General features: G+C 47.9%; 1 protein-coding gene across 3 annotated transcripts in view; it reads left to right on the forward strand.

The window, feature by feature from the left end:
- Positions 1-24043, forward strand: part of gpc3 (glypican 3) — an 88793-nt gene that overhangs the window by 42858 nt on the left and 21892 nt on the right. For all 3 annotated transcript variants that reach the window (XM_077021230.1, XM_077021232.1, XM_077021231.1), the window contains exons 3-6: positions 3540-4228; positions 9485-9627; positions 11050-11175; positions 15352-15463. In XM_077021230.1, coding sequence (XP_076877345.1) covers positions 3540-4228; positions 9485-9627; positions 11050-11175; positions 15352-15463 — 1070 coding nt within the window. The remainder of the gene's footprint in view (positions 1-3539; positions 4229-9484; positions 9628-11049; positions 11176-15351; positions 15464-24043) is intronic.

Here is a 24043-nt window from a genome sequence, read left to right on the forward strand (position 1 = left end):
CTCTTCTCATGTCGACGTTTCTCTCCCCTCTTCCATTCGTCTGGAGCGTCTCTGAGTGCTCCAGCAGGTTTTGTCTGTGGATGAGTTTTGCCATCGGAGGCTTTCAGGGAATGGGATAAAGAGGCAGAGCTGTTGCTCTCCACTCTCTTCCTGCGCTAATGTGTTGGAGTATGAAGTATCACAGAGCTTCAAGGCATGGTTCGTGTCTGTGTTGTACTGAAGATACGGCGTGTGACACATCCTGTATATGTTTCTGCCTTGTTGGTATGTCTCTGCTCCTACGGCCTGGACACCCCTTCCCGCATGTGGACAATATTGTTTGTCCCTCACCCTGAATGGTAGCACATTTTCTCTTTACATGGACTTATTGAATTAGAATTTAATTTGTACATGTTGTACTTTAATTTAATTTATTTTTCTCATGTTTTACATGCAAAGTGTATGTATTAGACATATAATGCTGATGTCTTTTTCAAACAGATAGTGCTTGTGTACAATAATAAATATGTTCGCCTGTGTGTGGAAGCACTTAACATTCTGTGAATGCACTTGATTCTGTGTGTGTGTGTGTGTGTGTGTGTGTGTTCTTTAATATATGAGGCTGTGTCTTCCCTGATCTCTTCTCCATGGCCTTTTTAGCATTCTGTCCTTCTGGAAGCTCACTGATCACACGGAGCAGGGTGGAGGGAGCCCAACGGGTGGAGCTAGGCCCAAACCCACAGAAGCATGAAACACACCCTCCTGTCCCCCATCCTCCACTCCTCCGCTCCTCCACTCCGCACATCTCCAACCTGCCGCACCTCTGAGCAGCTGCCTACCATGTCATGGCATCAGTCTTTGTGTGTGCTGGTTGGCCATAGTCTGATCTCGGGTCAGTTTTTCTAGTCAAACCGTCGAAGTCGATACTGTTACAATACAGAAATGGATATATGACATATGGATATTTCTGCTTCTTCTAACCTCACGTCTTAAAGCTCTATAACAAAAGTGGATTTTTTTCTGATCAAACAAGTGATTTAATTTATAGGCACTGGCTTCGGGCTTCGGCTATATTTAACTGAGTTATATCAGATGGGTCATGCTTCCAATGTAAAAACGAATTTAATAAATTTATATTTTTCGGTGATCTAAAAACTCCTGCACTCCTAAAGACAGCAGCACAACTCTACAGCTTCTCTGTGTTCAGTAGACAACAGCCTGAAATGCAGAAAACGCTCTGAACATGACGGGACAACACGTGTGTGCCACTGACCTTGGGATTTTCACAACACGTCGGCTCTGCGATAGTCTTCCTCCTTAAGAAAATGTCTTTTCATCTGCAGCTATCTATAGTGGGCTGCTTGTGTGACCTTGTCAGTCCTGTTTATGCGTTGCTTTCGTTGGCAACATTAAACCGTTACGTTCGTCTGTGACGCTGCCTGCAGGTAAGTGATTTCTGTCTGGATTGTCGGCGGATGTCATATATTCATCCGGCCCGTGCTGACCCGGTAGCTCGGGCCTCTGGGAGCGGAGCTCACCGGGTGAGATGGATGGGCCGGATAATGCGGGCGGCTGCAAACAGTCTGCTGAGCGGCACGTTGGTGTCATGGCGCTCTAGTACCAGGGTCTAATTAGAGTCCCCACTCCTCTGGATCACCTTCAGCCTCTCTGGACAGTGTGCTAATGAGCCAGACAACCTTTCTCGGTGGCTACCACCCTTGGCTTTTCAGTTTTCCTCACTCACCCAGTCACCAGCCGCATTATTAAATAACTGAAATCTGACTCACTCTTTAGTCCTTCTATCAGTCACCAACTCCCAGATTCATGCACTGTCTCAACACTCAATAACTAAATATCTCACTCTCTTGCTCACTCTCTGTCGGGGAGATGATCCCCTCTTGTCTCTCACCCCCTTTTCTCTCCCTCTCTCCGTCTAAACCACCACAGCTGCTCCTCTCTGTTCCCTGTGTAGCTCGTGTGGATTTGGGTGAGCTGTTTCTTCTTTGCGTCGGCACTGATAAGACTTCACTTAGAGCTTTCAAACGCGTGTGATCCTTTTCAAACGCGTGTGATTCTCTCTTGGCTCTGGCTCGTGGCCCATGAATGTTCCTTCTCCCTCTGTCTCTGAGGCTCTCCGTCTCAAACGGCCTCCGGACTGGATCACTGAGCTTCCTTTAAGCCTTTAAGACTCTAGAAAAACAGCCTTTTGTTGTTTTAAAAGGACCTGGTGAAAATCGCGCTTTCCATCTGATGCGGGAAGCTCTTTCTTTATCAGTCTGTCGTCAGTGATGCGATTAGACAGATGCGTGCAGTTAATGGTGTGTGAGAATGAGGCCCTGGGTATTGTGTATTACGAGGAACTTTTACTGAGATTTATTAGATATCTTCCGCAAATGTGCTGCTGCGTTAACTTCAGCAACATTGGGGGAGACTAGGGCGTGAACATCTCGAGGAACTTAAAGTATGCTGTACGAGTATGCTGTACGTTCATTTGCTTGAATCTTCTTGCCTGTTTACAAGTCACATGTTCAAAACAGTGAAGCTGCTGTAAGCAATAGTAGTCCTAGCTCATTTCCACCAGACGTAGCCACCACAGACATCGACCATCGACGCCAGTAAAGGCATTTAGCATGAGCACAGTGATTTATAGGCCGGGAGCATCACCTACTAGATTCCTGATTGGTTTATACAGCTGGACCATGTTGAAACCTTTAGTTACTGATTACATAGTGAATGACGACCACGGGGGCAGTTCTCCCTGATGGCATCTGTGTGAGTGAGCGCTGTCATGAAGTAAACACAGTCAAGGTTTCCTCAGAAACTCTCAGCCACTGACATAAACATGTAGGTACATGAGATAACCAAGCGCATTTTATTTTCCCATATTTAAAATGTCTTATAGAAACAATATATTTTTACAATACAGAAACTGTCCAAGAGCTGAAGAGGTCTATTACCCCCCACCCACCCCACCCTCTCTCCTCCTGCCCTCTCCCTTCTCCCTCTCTCCTCCCTCTCTCTCCCTTCTTTCTCTCCCTCTCCCCTCTCTCCCCACTCTCTTCCTTTCTCTCCCTTCTCTCTCCCCACTATCTCTCTCTCTCCCCTTCTCCATACAAATACTTGTTTTGTGCTTTTTTGATGCAGGCCTACAGGTAGAACACAGATGTCTTATGATATGTTTTATAGATTAATGAAACAGATGATGGATTTTTCAATTGTACACATGTGGTACATTTTTATAGCAGTAATGTGTATCAGCTGCCATAAAAATGTTTATATCGTTTTATTTAGTTGTCCAAATGAGTTTTTTGTTTCACTGATAGCTGTGTTAACTCTTTGACAAAAATGGCTGAAAGAAATATCATCACATTTGCAAGACTTTTGTTGTGTTAAGAAAGCTAATGAAGATAATGAAGATTACATGTCTTCTAGTTTCAATGTGTTTTAGCAATTGAAAAAAATGAAAAAAATGTAATTGAAAAGAATGTAAATGCTAAAAATGGAACAGATTAATTTGATACTCATTATCTTTTTTCTTCTTTCTCCATTCACGTCCTTAGAGGCCTTTGACCTGGTCTTGCGTCTGGGCCGTAACTCCACCCTCACCCTGCTGAGGGCGGAGTTCCCCGGCTTGGGGGGTGGAGCCAGCAGCGCCATCACTCAGCTTTTCCTGGAGATGTCCCTCTACATCCTGGGCTCTGACGCCAACGTGGACGACATGGTCACCTCCTTCTTCTCCCGCCTCTTCCCCCTTTCGTACCGCCGTCTCCTGGGCAACGGCGCCACCCCGGGCATCTCCGAAGACTGCCTGCGTGGCGCGTGGCGGCGGGCGTCCGCGTTCGGCTCCTACCCCAAGCTGATGATGACGCGCCTGTCACGCTCGCTGCTGGCCACGCGGGCTTTCCTGCAGGCCCTCAACCTGGGCATCGAGGTGGTGAACACCACCCAGCACATGCGGGCGGGCCGGGACTGCGGACGGGCACTGCTGCGGCTGTGGTACTGCCCGCACTGCCAGGGCCACCTGGAGGCACGGCCGTGCCGGGCGCTGTGCGTGGGCACCATGACGGCCTGCCTCGGGGGGGCCGGCGACGTCCAGCCCCACTGGAGGGCCTACGTGGAGGAGCTGGGCACCCTGGCCGCGGCCATGAAGGGGGAGCAGGATATCGAGGCCGTGGTGCTCAGACTGCACGTCATCGTCAGACTGGCTCTCCAACACGCCGTGGCGGCCAAGAGCAAAGTGAATGCGCAGGTGTGTGTGTGTGTCTCTCTCTCCCCCACACACACACACACACACACACACACACACACATACACGGACCCTCGGGCACAGAACCAGACACACACAAGCCACTACCCTAGTCTTCCTCTCACGCCCACCTTCCTCCCCGTTTCCTGGCTGGAGCTTGCGTAACGCCGCTCTAAAACGCTTCAGCGGCGGAACGGCCGTCGGCGTTTTCAGGGACGGCCCCCTCGATGTGTTCCACTTCTCCCCCTCCTCGGTGACCCTTCCAGTGGGGCATGAGGAGTTTAACCAGCAATAACACACTCCAGTTGTTCGCGTGTGTGTGAGGGCAAGTGCTCATGAAATATTAAAACCGCGTAGCTGCCAGAGCTTGTTCTGCAGTCAACTTCTGCATGGTGGAAAAACGCTGCACTTTTCACTATCACACACACACACACATACACTCACACACACACGCACAATCGCTGTCCTTCTCACACATTATTCATCCAGTGTCTACTTATCATCTGAAATTTTGCTGTGATTCAGACACGTCTGATTCTTCACGTGTGACGTGTGTGTGGAGATCCGTGCTCACGTGTGCGCGTGGTGTGTGAGCTGCAAGGATGTTAACATGCACGATTGTGCCATTTAATACACGTAGCATGCTAAGAGAAGATCTGGATATGGGGACAACTTTATCTCTACTTCAGCATCTTATACTTGGCAAGGATGCTTTTCCCTTCAGGCTCCAGTGGAGATTACGGCTCACAGATAGTAATGTATTACAGACATGCATTAAAGAGACATCAGCAGCACTAACAGGCATTTGTATCGTATGGTAGTGTCAAACCTGTTGGAAGGACATAGCACTGCGTGTGTTGGGGAGTTCTGTGCTTTATCACACCAGATTCAACACATTTGGTAATTATCAAGCTGCTTATGTGTGGAATGTGGTGTGTTCCAGCACCCATAGTGCCTGATGGCAGCAGACCACATTAGTGGAGCTCCTGCTTTAGCAGATGCACCCTGCAGTAGAGTGAGGTTGAATCTCGGCATCGGTCCGTCCAACCTGATCGAGTTAATGAAGGTTCCAAAGAAGCAATTAAAGATTTCTGCCAGGTGTTAGATTAATGTGGAAACAAAACTCGGTGCTAACCAGAGCTGGGTTATCTTCCTTGTGTCTCTCTTTATCTGTATCAGTTTAACCAACACCAAAGCGATTTCCCCTCTCTTTCCACACTCCAACCTGACTTATCTCATAAAGATCTCTGTCATTTGTATTAGATTAGGGAAAATGTTGAATGTGAACAATTTGTATCCATGTATGAACATAATTTGGATGCCTGTGGATTGGTATTTGCAATTTAGGATAACTTGGAGATGGGGGAAATGCGAAGAATTATTAAAAAACAGGCAGAGGTCACAGAAGTAATAAATGAAACAACCAGCACAGTCAATAAATACCAGAAGAAACAATCCAGGAAAACTACACCGCATGTGGAGGCAATACTGCACAACGAGGACATGTCAAACATCTGCTTAATTACAAGAAGATCCATAGGAATCAGGTCAGAACAATCGGTTTTCCCGTGGCATTATGGGAGTTGGAGTTCTAATGGCTAGGGTCATGGGGAATGCCATGCTGGTAATCCACTAGCCAACAGACTTAAACATTCCCAGGATAAACATGCATCATAACTGTTACAGCTTTTGTTAATTGTCCATCCATATTCTAAGAGGAAAATTCTCTTCCAAAACCCCATCTCTCTCTCTCTCTCTCTCTCTCTCTCTCTCTCTGTCTCTCTCTCTCTCTCTCTCTACCCATCTCTCCTCTCTCTCTCTACCCAAGCCGGCTACCTCTGCACCCATTAAACACACTGTCCCTTCCTCCGCCCCTCCTTTTTTTACACCTCTCTTTCCGTTCTGCTACAGATCATTAGCCGTCAAAACAAATACAAGAGGAATGGCACAGGTAGCCAATTAGAGTGAGAAGTGTGTGTGTGTGTGCGTGCACGTGTGTGTGCGTCTCAGTGGTGATGTTATGAGAGGTTTGTGTATGATGCAGTGCCCCGATCTGTAATGATCACCACGTGCTACCCGAGGAGCGATCCATGCTGCACTAAGTGAGCGTGACCAAGTGGGAGACTGATACCGTCAGAGCCATGTTGGTCTTGAAGGATCTGAGAGGAAGGGGTTGTTCTTGTTTTTCCGCTTTTATTGCCATTTGGGGGCAAGAGAACTAAGCTCATTGCAAACGGCTGATTTTCACTCACTCGAGTGGCATACCGCCCGATGGGCGTCACACGTGATGAACGTCACACGTGATGAACGTCTCACGTGACGGCCGTCTCACGCGGCAGCTGGAGTGAGGGCAGTACAGCCACGTTCCCCCTCGCCATCACAACGGCCCCACACATCAAATCTCCCACAGTATGTGCTCCTTCGTTCTATCATTTCATGTCTGCGTGTGTGAGACAGAGCAGGAGATGGAGAGAATGCATGATTTATGAAGCACTATTTTTACCCGTTACTGAGGAGCAGAAGTGGAAAAGAAATGACGATGAGTAAGGGGTGGGGGGGGGGGGGGGGGGGGGGGTTGGGTATCCATATAGCAGAAGAGATTGAGATGTGCACAGAGGATGCTTTAGGCGACTGAGAAAGGTCTGCGTGTGGGGGGGGGGGGGGTGTGTGTGATGGGGTTTGAAGTGTGTTTACCTCGGGGAATGGAAAGTGAGGTCAGACACTCTCTCACAACCCTTACACACGTACTCTGACCCTTTGGTGGAAATGAGGAGGTGTCTGAGCATGGACGTGGAGCAGTAGTGCTGTAGGGAGGGTTCCTGCTCTCCAGCGGAGAGCCTTATGGCCAGCACTGTAGCCAGCACCACTGTGGCCAGCACTATGGCCATCACTGTGGCCAGCACTGTGGCCAGCACTGTAGCCAGCACCACTGTGGCCATCACTGTGGCCAGCACTGTAGCCAGCATCACTATGGCCAGCACTATGGCCAGCACTGTAGCCAGCATCACTGTGGCCAGCTCTATGGCTGGCTCTGTGGTCACTACTGTAGCCAGCACTATGGCCAGCACTGTAGCCAGCATCACTGTGGCCAGCACTATGGCTGGCTCTGTGGTCACTACTGTAGCCAGCACTATGGCCATCACTGTAGCCAGCATCACTATGGCCAGCACTATGACCAGCACTGTAGCCAGCATCACTGTGGCCAGCACTATGGCTGGCTCTGTGGTCACTACTGTAGCCAGCACTATGGCCATCACTATGGCCAGCACTGTAGCCAGCATCACTGTGGCCAGCACTATGGCCATCACTGTAGCCAGCACTATGGCCAGCGCTGTGGCCAGGACTATAGACCAGATTCTTCGCTCATTACACTAAGGTTACAAAGCAAGTGATCACAATGTAAAGTTTTCTGCATATAATATCAACCTGAAAATGCGTAATATGGTTGTGTGTTATACATGTTGTGTGTTCTCTGTCATGTGCTCACAGGCACAACCAATATATCACAATTATACAGACATGTATACGTATCCCTTTATTTTAGAGTTCCACCCTTTAACCCGGCCTACACATTATGTCAAGTTAATGAACAACTTTTCTTTCAAGGTGAAATCATGAAAAGATCATTTCTGAAGTCTGAAATGAATTATTGACTTCTTGTGTGGTTTTGCATTAGCTTTGTCCTGTCACATTAGTCCTGTGTATAACATGCCTAACCCTTCTATGGGTTAACCGGACTCTATGGGTGACCTGACTATAGGTGTCCAGGTGTGGTATTGTAAACACCAGTGTCTACTATATATGTCAGTGAAAGAGCATGCAAGTGTGTGTGTGTGTGTGTGTGTGTGTGTGTGTGGTTGGCCATGTTCTCTTCACACCCTCCTCTCCTGGGGTGTGCGGGTTATAGATAAAAGGCGGTGTGGATATTTCAGAGCCCTCTTGCTGATACCACTCTTATCTCCGCCGCGGTGTTATCACGCGGCGCGTGCGCTCCTCTCCCTGGCACTCACGCGCTTGCTAACGAGAGAAACAATCGCGCGCGTCCCCCTCGCGCCACACATCCCCGGAGCCTCGCGCAGAGGACGAAGCGGGAGGCCCAGTCGCATTAATCAAGGCCAAGGGCGCCGGGGCCACTTCGCACGCGCAGAAACACGAAGAGGCGGCCGGCCGCTAATGTTCCTCCCTGAGCACGGCGTTAGGAGGAGAAAGTGCGCGTTGTCTGTGAATTATGGAGAGCGCGGGATTCGGTGTGAAACAGCGCTGTCTCGGGGGTTGCAGAGAGAAGTAGCGAGAAAGTCTGGACTTGCGCTAAAACACATTTTGTTGCATCAGAATGATATTTGTGTTATAAATCCTGTGATCGCCATCTCTCTCCCCGACTGTCTCATTCTGTGTCTACACGCCGTATCGCACATCTCCCTGGGGTCGCGTGCTAGAAAGAGCTTGAGTTGATCTACACTGATGATTATACCACTGGGCTCAGCAGCAGGATTAGAGTGTTTACATGTGTGTATGAATGCATAGGCTCCCGTGTATGTAAGTGTGTCTGTCTGGGATTTTAGCCCACTGTTCGTGCAGTAAGTGTCCTCCGTGTCCCGTGTGCACGGTAATAGTGCTACGATCTAAAGGTGAGTTTGCGTTTTTATTCTTCCACGTGTACTTATCCTCTCCTGTCCCTTTACATTTGACCAAAATGTCCATATTTGGGTTGGTCCTATCAGTATTCTCAAACCCGCTTATCCGGGCATGCATATTCACTTAGGGCCAGCCGGGCACAATTAGCTGCTAACATTACTCGGCAGAATTAAACCCGAGACGCAGCCCCCTTGGGAAATTAAACCAGCGGCAATTCATTAAACCACAAGCTAAACATTAGCAGGCATTTGCATTTTTATTGCACCTGAAAACAATGGAAGACTTCTATTATCTTAGCGGCGCAGAGAAGCCTCTCTTGTTTATTATGACCACGTCGTGTGTCCCGTATAAAGACAATGACATGGGCGAGAGGACCATGCGGGTCTCCACTGGTGCGCACATGGCTCCGACTACTGCAGGCACACGGGGCGCGTGGCTGTCGAGCGCAACACTCGCGTCATTTTTGTTATGTAAATCTTTTATTGTCGTCGGTCCCCATAACACACGACACAAGAGTTTAGCTGAGTAAGGGGGAAAGTTTCGGGAACACTCCTCATTAAACCATCCGCCAGCATCTGGTGCACGAATTAAAGACCCAAACCTGCTGCTCTCTTTTCTCCCCAGGTGAGCGGGGTCTGTGTGCACGCGCCACAGAGAGCAGCGCGTGCGGCCGCGTCATCAGCGAAACACGCGCTCGTCTCGCCGCTGTCCCGAAGTGCGCAGTCCGTGAACTTTGACCCTGATGAGACTCTAGCCGGTCGACGCAGGTAAGGGGGATAAATGGATTATCGGTTGTATGTTGTGTTTGCTCATTAAGTGTTTTGAATTATATTGTATAAGATAAAATGGCTAACTAATTCTATTTCCACTACTACAGATTCACAAGTTCAATCAGTAAATTGATTTCTCACCGGTAATGGGATCAGATTTGCTGATCAATCATTGCCTTGACTTCAACCCTTCTTTAAAAAAAGATCGATAAAAAAAAATCGATTTAACTGGCAGATTCATTTCATTGCTATGACCACACTATCATATCAAAGTGCTTCAAGTACTGGCTATACAAATGCCTCAAGCTAACAGAACACAGTTCTTGTATTATGCTGATGGTGCCCACTTTTTCTTCCCTGGAGGTATAAATAAACAGCAAGTCAATATAGTATGTAATGACTGAGTAATGATCGGACCCACTCACGGTGCATTTGCGTCCATATCACACATTCTGCGGCTGTCTGTTAGGAGGGGTGGGCTTGAGTGATGATTGGCAGGTTGTAATAGATAGCCCTCCAGAAGAACTCAAAAGGCTCTTCCAGCCGCATCACCATCAGTGCTGTCCTCTACTTCAGCCCTTAACCTTCACCGACCTTTCCAGGGAGATCACGTTCAGCTCAGACGAGGCTCTCCTCCTAATGAGGGTGTGAGGGATGCCGGCCAGATTGGACTGAGTCGCTGTGGGTTAGAGTGTTTGTGTGTGTGTTTGTGTGTGTGTGTGTAGCTCACGCCACTCCTTTGTGGAAACTAAATTGCCAAAAGGAAACCATAGTGAGAACATTTGACTGATTCTGACTGAAAAAAGGAAACCACTTTCCTCAAAAAGCAGTATTGAACTCAGAAATCATGAATGATTCAGTAAAGCCATACATGTATATTTGTGTCTCCTGTGTGTGGGTGTGCATGTGTGTGTGGGTGTGCACGTGTGTGTGGTTGTGTGTGTCTGCATGTGGGTCGATAGTGACGGAGAGGGGCTCATTAACACTGGCTTTGTCTCCTGTCGTGACAGTGACATTGAGCTGCCTTCTGCCCCCTCTATCCTGTGCAATCTCTCTCTCTCTCTCTCTCTCTCTCTCTCTCTCTCTCTCTCTCTCTCTCTCTCTCTCTCTCTCTCTCTCATATGAACAGACGAGTGGGGCAGATCCAGTGTGGTCTGAGGCTCAATGTCAATTAACCATCAATACGTCACAAATCAACTTAACCCCACAGAAAACAAGACGAAATGGAGTAGATCTGATTTCAGGGGCTTTTGTGCCTCTTCAGTTTGACGTTTCCTAGCTTTCTCCGTCTTTGTCCTCTGTGCTTGCCCCTTTCCACCCGCAGAGGTGCATTAATACTAATTTGTGTTACACTGGACATTTTATTTCATAACCTTTTCATGTTGTTCTTTTGTGTCTCCTTTTTGGGAACATTTTTAGAGAGTTTATCTCGAGTCTGAGGGGATTCAGTCACTTCTACGGTGGTCTTGGGGAGGCTCTCTGTAGCCGAGAGCCAACCGCACTCAACAGCTCCCTCTGCTGGAACGGGCAGGAGGTGACGGAAAAGTAAGTACAGAATATAAATGCCACTCAGTTTTTATTCACTTCCTGTTGTACACAATAGCATAAACTTTACACTGTGATAAACATGCCATACCCTCACATATTAAGTTTGCTGTGGCACCTTGAATTAACACTGCGACAATTCCTGCATTACAATTAGCAAAATGTTCTGAATTAATGCTACCAGAAAAAATTATTTCTATATTACTGTGTGGTTAGTAATCTACACCTGAGCTTCTATATGAGGATGTTGGATGAAGCTGTAGTGTGTGACAGAGGATCGGAGTGTGCAGGGAGGTGAGGTGAAGGTTGTGTTTATCGGGGAGTGATGAGCTCGGTCCACCCCGGCCCTCGGCTGACAGGAGCTGGGGTGTAAATCTCGTCTGGGCTGTGTGAACGGTTATTAATGTCAGAGGAGCTGTTGCTTCTTCCTGCCTGCTTAATTGCCCCTCCAATCGCATTTGTCGCCTGTGCCTGGTTCTCCACGCGCCCCGCGGAACCCAATTTGGGGTTTGCTATATTTCACTTTGCCCCGTGTCCCCGTGCATTTTCCGTTCCATAACTTTCTCAGTTTCGATCTGAGGCACGATAATAGGGTTCTTAGTGATGGAGAACGTGCTTGTGATTCAGTGACGTGACTGTAAAAACCAAACTAGATCCTCTCCTGTGAAGTTATGTATGCACGGCATAAAGATAACGCCCTTGTACTGTCTTTTGTTTGATTACATATTTCCGACTCATCACAAAATTCAGTATCGTTATTGCAAACTTTAATGTTTTGACTGAAGTGTATTTGATGCCTATGTGTGTTTGTGTGACTGTGTGTGTGTGTTTTCATGCACCCTCATTCCACATGTACATCTATCCTGGTTCCCCTATAGCCGACAGCATGCCTGGGGTCTGTAGGCCGCAGTCGTGTCCGTCTGCGTGCGTCTGCATTAGCTGACTGAGCTGCTCTCAGGTGTACAGCGTCTGCAGATGTTTAGTGTTTAGTGACAGGAACCTGGTGAGCAGCTAGCGTCACTGGTCACGCAAGTAGACCCGTAGTAGACAGCCAGGAGTGAGAAGACCAGAACAGTGGGTGAGACAGTAACTACGTCCCTGTCTCCTCTCTCTGTCCATGACCACATCATACACTCAGAATGTACTGTTTGGCATTGAAAAAGGAATTCCACAGACACATTATGCCAATGCTTTAATTTGAGGTATATTACATTATATTATTCTAAATAGTCTTGATATTAAGTATTCACTACTGACCAGAACTACAAGAACTCATTCTGTTGGAAGCTCAAAATACCTTTACTCCTGTGGTGCCACATTTCAAGGCCTTTGGTCTCTGTGACACACGCTGTAAGTACCACAAGTTAACAGTAGTTCTGGAAAGTCTCGTTTTGAAAGTGAAGGTCAGGTGTGGACTGCCGGGTTTGCTCCGGGTGACATTCTCCTCTTTTCCATCTCCACCTCAGCGAGGCCCGGTTTGACAGGCACAGGCGGGCAGATCGCACCCAGCGTCTGACAGGCCTGACAAACGGCAGCAGTCCATGACCCCCTTGTGACCCCCTCAGCAAGAAGAATTAAAGTTCTCCTCCTTCAGACCTGCCTCTTCACAGCCTTTACACGCTCTTTACACGCGCTTCACAGCTCTTCACGCTCTTCTTCATCAAGCCAGAGTCGTTCATGCAGAAGGAAATGATTTTCTGAATTCCAAAGCTTTCCAGAACATTCTGGGGGGGGGGACTCTGGAGACTAAGAATGTTCAGTTTCAAAAACGTACCTCATCTCAGTCCACCCACTCGTCCTCTTCCCAGACGTCACTGTCCGTCTCCATGTCACTCGGGAGCAGCGTGATTCCCGGGCTAGCGTGAGCCACGGTGTCGGAGGAGTGAGGGAGGCAGTGGTTCTGGTTCTGGAGAACTGTGCTAAGAGAGAGGTCTAGGGTTCATACTGCTTATGCAGGAACGTTAGTGCTCCAGCTGGTGGAAAGAGGAACATCTGAACAAAAACATAAACAAAAAACATTGTTTTGGCAATGTTGGAGACTGGAATTTAGGAAAAGTTAAAGATTAGTCACATAAACCACACAACTCAATCAATTTCCCTTAGTAAACTGACAGGCATTGTAAATGACATGGGAGATAGCAAAGTGCTTTACCTGGCATAACTTGAATGCAAATTTAAAATTATTATGACAAAATATTTTAGAGACAATAAGGATTTATTGTGGTTATTACAAAGACAGCAGTGTTGTGGACATTTAAGAGATTTATTAATGTATGTTGCGCTTGGCTGGAACTCTGATGCCTGGAAGCCTAAAATGGTCTTTATGATATCCTCCTACATTATATTGTTCCGTGAGACATTTGCTCCCTTTTGAAAGGAAACTTCTAATATTATTGGATTTGAAAGCAGTTCGGTTTTCATATTCATGTTATTGGATTCTCCAATAGGGGGTGAATAGTGTTTTTTTAATGTTTTGCCATTTTTCATATAAATCTAATGATAAAATCTCAGTACTAACCCATGACCTAAATGTACATAATAAATCTAAAGGAACACTTTTATTGCCTTTAAAGTAACTGGTTTTAGTATCTTCTCATGTCACACATTCACATATAACAGCATTGTTCCAAAATATTAATAAAAATTAGTTTTATTCAAATGCAGAGTTGAGTCATTGGTGAAAATACAAAGAATTATCGGATAAATATCTGTAAACACTATTCTTCTGTAAACACTATGTTTCTGCTTTGGTATATTAGTGGAATGTTACTGTTGGTTGCTTAAGTACTTTAAACAGAGGTCATATCTGCTTACACAAATGTCAAATGTCATTCAGTTTAAAAGCATGTTTTTGCCCAGTTTGGTGTTTGGATGGTTAATGATTCAGCCTGCGATCCAGCACACCCTTTCACTCGTCCAGTACAGGAACCCTCAAGGCCCGGTCACTGACCTCAGAACAGGTGTGCGCACTGTTGCTCTGCCGTGCCCCGTCTTCCCTGACCACATCTCCCCATCACCTCCTCTTCTAATGCACCGAGTGTCTGTATTATTAATGTGATCATTAAGAGCGGAAGGTAGGGTGCCGTCGGCTCTAATAAGGAGAATAAATAAGTACGGGAGTGTAATTTGGGTTAATGAAGAGGCGGGCCGTGCGGTGAACGATGGGCCGATGTTCGGGGTTATGTCATCGCCAAGGGCGCACCGTGATCTCATATCTCGGCCTTGCTCCGTGAGAAGCTCCGCCTTCAACTTTCTCGTTTGCCTTAATGTGATTTACTGTATTGTGCTTAATCGTGTTTTGCTATTTTAAGAAAGGAACTGTTTGATGCTGATGTATGTGATCTGCCCGTGGCTAGTGATCAGGGATAATGGACCCTGCCACAACTGCACTTCTTACGGAATGTGTTATCGACTGAAGTTGTGGTGGTCAGGATGGTGTTAGTGTAACGTGGACGGTGTGGCGTTGGCGCTGGTGTAAGTCGTGGGCTTTGTGGCAGGGAGGCACTCTGGTGCTGTGTCCCTCTGTGTCCGCCCTGCTGGGCCTCTGTGCGTCAACACTAATTACATTTTAATAGGGAGTAATCTACTGGAACATGAATCCAATTGGTCCTACTGGAGGGAGAAAAGCCCAGGAGGATGTTTTAAACACACACACACACACACACACACACACACACACGCTTAAACAGAGCCCATGTTACGCCTGTCCCAGCCACATCTGGAAACACCTGTACATATCTGACCCAGATACGTTCTGCTTCTTTCGTGTCAGGACAGACTTTTTTGAAGGGGGATAGTTTTGATTAATGTAGTCCAGAAACTGCCACAGAAAACTGGACTACGCCCTCTCATGGTGGGTGGCTTTTTAAATGCATGGTATTCCATGATTTAATTTACTCTCGCAGAAATGCTTTAGGGAAAATCTGTGTTTTTATGAACCAGGCATTTGAACTTTGGGCAATTTTATGGAACCATAAAATTCCTGTAGCCATTTTTAAATTTTGCCTCTAGGTGGCAGTGTAGTCCATGTTTACAGTTCGTTCCAAATTGACCCACAGGCAACACGAGCTTTTATAAAAGACTGATTACATTTTTTCGAATGTTAGAAATGACCAGACCTTAACAGTTGTGACCTATAGGTGTGTCTATGGCCTAATAACTGTTGTTTGTGAACAGGTTTCCCGGTCCAGGACTAAAGAGGACCCACCCTCATGCGTCGGACACCAAACACAAGCCCCCTGAGCCTGTCGTCAGCCAAATCATTGACAAACTCAAGCACATCAATCAGGTGAGTTATGGCGAGTGTGAGCATGTACACAAAGATCTCGCACACAGTCCCCACCTCGTATCAAAATTTAAGTATAAACATGTGCAGACATCTTTAGATTTGCTTTCTAGGACAATTCTCACAAACAGACACACACGTGCGTTTAGTTTAAACACCTTGTTCTCCGTAGCGGGGCTCTTAACAGGAGGTATGAAGTTATAGGGGCTGCAGGTATCTTGAAAACAGACCTGCAGCCAAAGCAAAAAGCCGCCTCAGGTCTCCAGACAATACAACAGCTGGGCGAGACATCACCTTTTACCTTTGTGTGTGTGGCTGCCCGGCCTGTTGTGTGTGTTTTTATTGGGTGTGCCTGGTCGTGTTCCCTACACGGCACTATTCTTTGCCGAAGTGCGGAGCCGCCACTGATATATGAGCCTTTTTGCTTTCATGGGTCCGTGTCCTAATTCTGAGAGAACACAGCGTTCAGCCTGTACGGCCCAGGAAGCTCCCCGGGGAGCCGTGTGGAATCCGACAGTCTCCGACTCTCCTGGCTGTGCGTGTTTGGTCAGAAGTTATGTGGTGATGAAACCTCTGTGTGCGGAGTCATAGGTCAGGATTAGAGCCGCTTCCCTAGCTGTCTGTGAACTTTTGCTTTTCTGTGTGTGTGTGTGTGTGTGTGTGTATGTGTATGTGTATGTGTGTGTGTGTGTGTGTGTGTGTGTGTGTGTGTGTGTGTGTGATGAGTGAAAGGGAGAGACTCGCAGTCTATGATCAGTTCTTGTCTGTATGTATGTGTGCATGTGCATATGTTGTGCTTATACAAGCGAGACTTGTGGGAGTTTGGCTATGTGTGTGCGTGGCCGTTTTTGCGTGCGGAGGGCGTGTGTGCTTGTGAAAATCCCACTGCGCCCCTGTGCTCTTCGGGGCTGTCTGAGTGGATTAACGTGGTGCTCTTGTTTGAACAGGCCAGAGAGGCAGATCAGAGGCCTGCCTGAGGCCCCAGACCTGGCTGCCCTGAGGACGTGGGGGAGGTCCAGAGGTTCTGGGGAGATGGAGGGGGGCCGGGGGGGGGGGGGGGGGGGTCACCCCTCCTCTGGGACGAGCCATCATTTTCTCAATTACCTCGCTGCATTACCTCATGCGAGCCGGCCTCCTTTCCTTCAGTTTCCCAGACCTCCGTAAGGCGGGCGGACCGGGCTTGGCCCGAGAACGCTCCCCTCTGCTCTGATGATCTTCCAGCTAAGCTCTTGTCTACAGTGACGGCTGGCCAGTTGTTGTTTCGAGGGCAGGGTGTGCGTGCTTGCCCATTGTGTGTGGATATGCAACACACACACACACACACACGCACGCACGCACACGGATGGACATAACCGCAGAGTCTCGAGCTCACATGCACGCACACACGCATGCACAAAGCAACACGTGACCATGGTTGGAGTGTGTGGAAGCTCTGGAGATAGCTTGTGTGTGTTAGGGGGTGAGTTCATTGCTGCTGGTGTCCATAGAGCAGCTGAGTGTGTTGTGTAGGAGGGAAAGGGGCCCGACGAAGACCAAGAGGCCTCTGTATACACAAACACAGACAAACACATCTGCCTCCCCTATAATCACACACATACACATGCTGTCAGGCAGGTGGGGCTACGTATGTGTGTGTGTGTGTGTGTGTGTGTGTGTGTGTGTGTGTGTGTGTGTGTGTGTGTGTGTGTGAATCCAAAGTGCAGAACCGCAAGTAAGGAGTTAATAGGAATGTGTGTTTATGGGTGGGCAGGTTTCTGAGGTATTCAGTCACAAACGTGAACTGTCACAACAGACTAATTCAGCAGTCATAATATATAAATTCTCCTCACAGAACAGAAGTATCAGAATTAGGTGTCTTTTTTTTGTCCAAAAAAAAAGTTGTCCAGGTGTTGTCCAGGTGTTCTTACCAACAAAGCATGGAAATGTAATGCAAGAAAAGTACTAACCAAACACAAATGACTAAAATCTCACAAAGTAAAAATTACATATATTTCCAGGCTGTGAATCCAGCACATTTTGAAATTACTGTTACTCTGATGTCACAATAATAAACTCATTTACATATTGCCTATTCGGCCTAAAGCGGTTTAGCCACACCCACTTACATTACAGTTCTCTGGCATGTTTCAGCTTGAATGCTTTTTGAATGAGGCACAGTGATGGGCAGCCAATAGGAACAGAGCTCATTTATCTTATATCTGTCTTAAAGTTGTAATGACGGAAAGCCTGCTTAATTGTAAGAGATTAACAGAGGCTGAAAAATTAATTATGACTATTTTTGGAACATAAAGCCACATAAAAATCATAAGCAAATCAAGAAAAAAATTAAGGAAAACTTGGGACATGGACACTTTAACGTCGGACTATTCCCTGGTCATTCTGGGTCTTCAGCTGGCACAGTCTATGGAGAATTGCGTGTTCTTGGAAGAAAGTACAACAAGTCTCTTTTTTTTATGACCAGGAGGGACTCCACAGTCCACTAAAACATCCCTCAGTCTCTTTAATCTTAACCCAGATTGCTTGGTTCCCCTTGCTATGAAACACTTCTGGGTGTGGGTTCAGATGCTGCTTTCTCACACTTAAAGCAGCTGATGTAACGTCCGAGCCAGTCCTTGGTTAAACTGAACGTCCCTATATAAATGCGTGAATTATCGCACAAATGCACAAATGCTACTCTGAGTTGGCGTGCGCTCAGCAAACGTCTCTGTCTGCATCTGCATTCCAAAACGCATGATTTGTTTGGTATGGACAATAGGGGTTCAAATATCCATGGGATTCAGAGTTGGACGGCACGATGTTTCATATGAAAATCATTATGAGCTGTTTAGTCTCAGGCCTAGAGAGAACCGCTCATGGACATGCAGGCAGAAGTTCCTACATGGCTCGTATCAAGCGTGTGTGGATACTCTGTTTACGCAGGAGTGGACATGAGTTCATCTTGAACTTAAAGTTCAACATGGACTGGTTCCTATGAATCGAACTTGGACACGGTCCATTTTCTTTTGTCGGTGCGAAAGTTTCAAGGTTGCATGTTAAAGCAATTTGGGTTACAATTGCAAAACAACAACAAAGCAACAGTGATTAAAACAGCAAACGATTAAATGCAAGAGTTTTCCATGGAAACACTGTGGCTGTGTTTGGAATTAGTTTGTTGTTGACAATAATCCTAACCCTAGATATTGGTTAAAGAGCCAAATATTTAACGTGATTATGTATCATTTGCTTGAACTAATGTAGATTAGATCTAGTCAGGATGGGAGAACACGACCACGCAGGCACCAGTAGTCCAGACACTGGGTTTTATTCCCTGCTTCATCATTCTGTGGTTTGGGCCGTAGTGCAGCTTATGCAGGCGTTTCCTTTACACCAGCGTGACTCAAATATTTAGCTTCAGAATGATTTCTCCTAGTGTATTATGTATATATGTATGTATGTAATTGTGTTTGTGTGGCTGTTCTTTATACTTGTATGCAGTTTTCCCTTCTATTGTATGTCAAATTAGATTTTAATATTTGTACGACAAAATTCTGCCAAAATTAGCAGATTTTGTGTGTGTGTGTGTGTGTGTGTGTGTGTGTCTGTGTGTGTGTGTGTGTGTGTGTGTGTGTGTGTGTGTGTGTGTGTGTGTGTGTGTGTGTGTGTGTGTGTGTGTGTGTGTGTGTGTGCGTGCGTACATGTATGTTGCTTGCAGACTCACTGGTGTACAGTTTCCCGTTCCCTGATTGTCAAATTAGATTTTAATATTTGTACAACGCGTTTTGCCATTTTTGCCGTCATTGAGACCATCTGTTGGGATTCCCAGAGTATTGGATTACTGCAGAGAGCAGACTGTCCCACACCGCACACTGCAGCTCGGGTCAAAACACCGCAATTATCTGACTGGCCTTTGATTCTGGAGCCTTTCAGTCAAACATGTAAGATGTGTAAGCCATGTGTGGAGCTGGACAGGAGAGGAGGGACTGTGTGTGGTAGGATGTGTTGGACATAGAGGAGGGACTGTGTGTGTGGTAGAATGTGCTGGACATAGAGGAGGGACTGTGTGTGGTAGGATGTGTTGGACATAGAGGAGGGACTGTGTGTGGTAGGATGTGTTGGACATAGAGGAGGGACTGTGTGTGTGGTAGGATGTGCTGGACATAGAGGAGGGACTGTGTGTGTGGTAGAATGTGCTGGACATAGAGGAGGGACTGTGTGTGGTAGGATGTGTTGGACATAGAAGAGGGACTGTGTGTGTGGTAGGATGTGTTGGACAGGAGAGGAGGGACTGTGTGTGTGGTAGGATGTGTTGGACATAGAGGAGGGACTGTGTGTGTGGTAGGATGTGTTGGACAGGAGGGACTGTGTGTGGTAGGATGTGTTGGACATAGAAGAGGGACTGTGTGTGTGGTAGGATGTGTTGGACAGGAGATGAGGGACTGTGTGTGTGGTAGGATGTGTTGGACAGGACAGGAGGGACTGTGTGTGTGGTAGGATGTGTTGGACAGGAGGGACTGTGTGTGTGGTAGGATGTGTTGGACATAGAGGAGGGACTGTGTGGTAGGATGAGGTGGACAGGAGAGGAGGGACTGTGTGTGTGGTAGGATGTGTTGGACAGGAGGGACTGTGTGTGTGGTAGGATGTGTTGGACAGGAGAGGAGGGACTGTGTGTGTGGTAGGATGTGTTGGACATAGAGGAGGGACTGTGTGTGTGGTAGGATGTGTTGGACATAGAGGAGGGACTGTGTGGTAGGATGAGGTGGACAGGAGAGGAGGGACTGTGTGTGTGGTAGGATGTGTTGGACAGGAGAGGAGGGACTGTGTGTGTGGTAGGATGTGTTGGACATAGAGGAGGGACTGTGTGTGTGGTAGGATGTGCTGGACATACAGGAGGGACTGTGTGTGTGGTAGGATGTGTTGGACATAGAGGAGGGACTGTGTGTGTGGTAGGATGTGTTGGACAGGAGAGGAGGGACTGTGTGTGGTAGGATGTGTTGGACATACAGGAGGGACTGTGTGTGTGGTAGGATGTGTTGGACATAGAGGAGGGACTGTGTGTGTGGTAGGAAGTGTTGGACAGGAGAGGAGGGACTGTGTGTGTGGTAGGATGTGTTGGACAGGAGGGACTGTGTGTGTGGTAGGATGTGTTGGACATAGAGGAGGGACTGTGTGGTAGGATGAGGTGGACAGGAGAGGAGGGACTGTGTGTGTGGTAGGATGTGTTGGACAGGAGGGACTGTGTGTGTGGTAGGATGTGTTGGACAGGAGGGACTGTGTGTGTGGTAGGATGTGTTGGACAGGAGGGACTGTGTGTGTGGTAGGATGTGCAGTGAAAACTAAATAGATCTTATTAATTTGCAACAAGAGTAGTGGCCAGAGAGGGACTAGCTACATCTGTCCCTCATCCTGGACAGATCCTGGACTCTATCGACACTATCTTACTTTCTGTTTTGTCCCTTCTGCCTCTCTCTCATTCTCTCTCTCTCTTTCTTTCTCTCTCTCTCATTCTCTTCCTCTCCTTTAAGCCCTTTTCTTTCTTGCTTCCTCCTCTGACCACTTCCTGTCTCCTCTCTCCTTCCTAGCGTTCTGACTCCATCTGTGCTGGGTTGTATGTGACACACCCCAGTCCTGTCCATTTCCCACAGATCTCTCTCTTTCTCTCTCTCCCTTACTCCCTCTCTCTTTCTCTCTCTCTCACTCTTTTTCTCCCACATTCCCCACCCCCTCTACCTCTCTCTGCCTCTTCCCTCTCTTTCTCTCCATCCATCTTTTTTCACCCTCTCCCTTTCTCTCCCTCATTCCTCCCCTCTCTCTCTTTTTCTCTCTCTCCCTCTCTGCCTCTTCCCGACTCCCTCTCTTTCTCTCTGTCTTTTTTTTTCTTCCTCTCTCCCTCATTCCTCCTCTCTCTCTCCCTCTCTCTCTCCCCCATTCTCCCTCACTCCTAATTAGATCCAGGATCAGAGTGTAAGCTGCAGGTAACTTTGGTAAATCGGGTGGGTGGGGTTGGGGGTGTTGGGACAAGTGCTCCACATTCCAGAGGTCGGTCTCACATCCTGCCCTGGTCCCCACCGCCCAGCACCACGTCCACACTCACACACATCTACACAAAACACACAGGCACCTTCACAACCACAGCTCGGCCCAAACCCAACAACCCTGCTAGAGAACCTCTGCAGATCCCTGGTAACACACAAAATCCCCTTTGTAGACGAGGCGGCCGGGCTCCTTCGTAGCCCGCCCTGTCCGCCCGACATTTCTGTTCGCTCACCTGATCCGGGCCGGACTGGGTTGTTTGCACAGGGAGGCTGGGAGGCGTATCGTTTGTGTGAAAGTGGGAAATGTGATGCTCATTCAGTCGTGCTCTCTGCATTGCTGTGACTGATCTCAAGGCCACCTCATGCCTGTAGCCTCCGTTCTATCAACTTCATTTGACATCAGCCAACCTCCTCGTTTACAGAAAACGGCGCCGAAGCGATGGGTGTTTTGACGTGCTCTTTCGTTGGTGACTGTAGTATCGTTCATACTTTAAAGTTGCATTTAACCATCTGTGGTCACTCAGCAAGAGTTGTTAAGACCGCACGCAAACAGAAGTTCAAGCCTGTTTGTCCCAAAAAGGTTTAAAGGTGATCCAGGTGGTTTCCTGTTACATTTAAATATAAAAGAGTGCACACGTGTGCACGAGGTCCAAAATGGCTCTAAGAATATTCACAGACGCATCCAGTCACACGTGCATTTTCCAGTCACACGTGCACATCCAGTCACACGTGCACATCCAGTCACATGTGCACATCCGTGTAAACAAACGCAGTCTAGATGGCAGTCTAGCCATGATTCTGACATGAGAGTTCCTCGAATCAAGAGTTACATCTGATCTAAATGCGGGATGTTTGACCTCCCATGACACCAGAGGGGTAAAGTAAGGGGGTAAAGTACAGTAAAGTACAGTAAGGGGGTAAAGTCTCAACCCCTAAATCAGAACTGCCCCTCCTCACGTGTCTCCACAGAGCCAGACCATATATACGCCCCATGATCCTTTATAAACCTGCGGTCTTATTTACTTTGATTTTATAATGGATTTTAAATGTTTGTTTATAGTTGTATTTAGGTAGCATTTATGTGTTTGTCTGTTTTGTGCCTCACACATGTCACATACAAATATAACAATTCTTATTCTTTGACTCTCTAACGCCCCTGTCCCCGCCCCTGTCTCCGCCCCCGTCTACCCATTACCTGTTCTCCCTTAGGTTCATATGGGGGAACCCACAAATTCTCCCCCCTGCCTGATTGTCTTGCCCTTTGCTTTCCCACCCCTGCATCCTTTGGCTTTATTTTCTTTACTCCAACTTTCTGTTGCCCCCCCCCCCCCCCAGGTTCTTTTTACCCCTCCACTCGTTCTCACATTCTTGCTCTCTTCTCCTCCAACCCCCTCTTTCTATCTGTCTCTCTCTCCCCTGCTGGCTAGGAGGTCAGACAGAACATGTGAGGGGTCTTTTCCTCCCAATTAGTTTCCTGCTAATGAGTCGCCTTCTCAGTCTGCCTCCCCCCCCAGACCCCTCCCCCCCCCTCCAAGCTCAGGGGCCCAACAACCCCCCCCCCCCCACCCCCCCTTCCAACTCCCACACCCTTGCCACCCGACAGACTGCAATTACCACACAGCAGGCCAAGTGTGCCCCCCCCCCCCCTCCACCACCAGTGTGCTGTTCATGTGGGAGCTAACTCTGAGTCACTAGCATGTCAGAATTGATGTGTTCAGTGTCAAGGACAAACTAGCTTCCATGTTCTCCTTCAAGAACATAGGAACTAATAGGGAGAGTGTTAACGCTTCGCACTGCCTTGCGGTGTTGTTCCTATGTCTGCAAACTGAAACCAGGACCAGAATCAAAGAAGTGAGGTTGTGTCAGCTAGCAGATGGCTGGAATTCTGCTAAGGAAACAGTAATCGTCCTCACACACTGAGGTTTCTAACATCTGCTTCCTGACGGTGAGCCGTGTTTCTGTGGTCTACATCCACACACGCTCACACTTCTCCTCAGCCAGGATCGTTCCTCGTCCTCTGAGTGACGCTCCTCGCACGTGTCCCACCAACGACAGCTCGCTGTGATCCTTGCCCCGCGGGCGTTTCCCGGAGGTGCGTTTCCGGAAGCTTCCGCCACTGGTTCCCCTGCTGGTAGAGGGAGAGGAAGAAGCTTGCAGGTGGCATTTGGCGTTCTCAGGCTGCCGTGTAACCGAAGCCTCCCCTCCGTGTTGCCAGAGCGGCTGTTCCCCCCCCCAGCCCCTTGTCGTGTCTCGCCGCTATACCGCAGCCTCGCCAGCAGGGGGTACGGTGAGCTCTCGCCACCCACCGTCAGTGGCCCCTCACCAGGGAGTGCAGCGGGGGGTTCGCTCAGCTGGGTCAGAGGTCCCACTTCCTGTTTCCTGTTTGAACTGGGTCATCAGAGGGTTTCCCCGTGAGGTTCACACACTCCTCCGCCTCTCATGTGCCGTGTTGCGAGGGCCTCTAAGCCCAACCTGAAACCCTCACAACTACAGGGAGTAAAGAGGGAGAAAGGAGGGGTGGGGAGGGAGGAGATCACACACAGGAACGATAAGAAGGGTCAAAACACACACC

This window comes from Brachyhypopomus gauderio, chromosome 11, assembly GCF_052324685.1.
Source record: "Brachyhypopomus gauderio isolate BG-103 chromosome 11, BGAUD_0.2, whole genome shotgun sequence".
Lineage (NCBI taxonomy): Eukaryota > Metazoa > Chordata > Actinopteri > Gymnotiformes > Hypopomidae > Brachyhypopomus > Brachyhypopomus gauderio.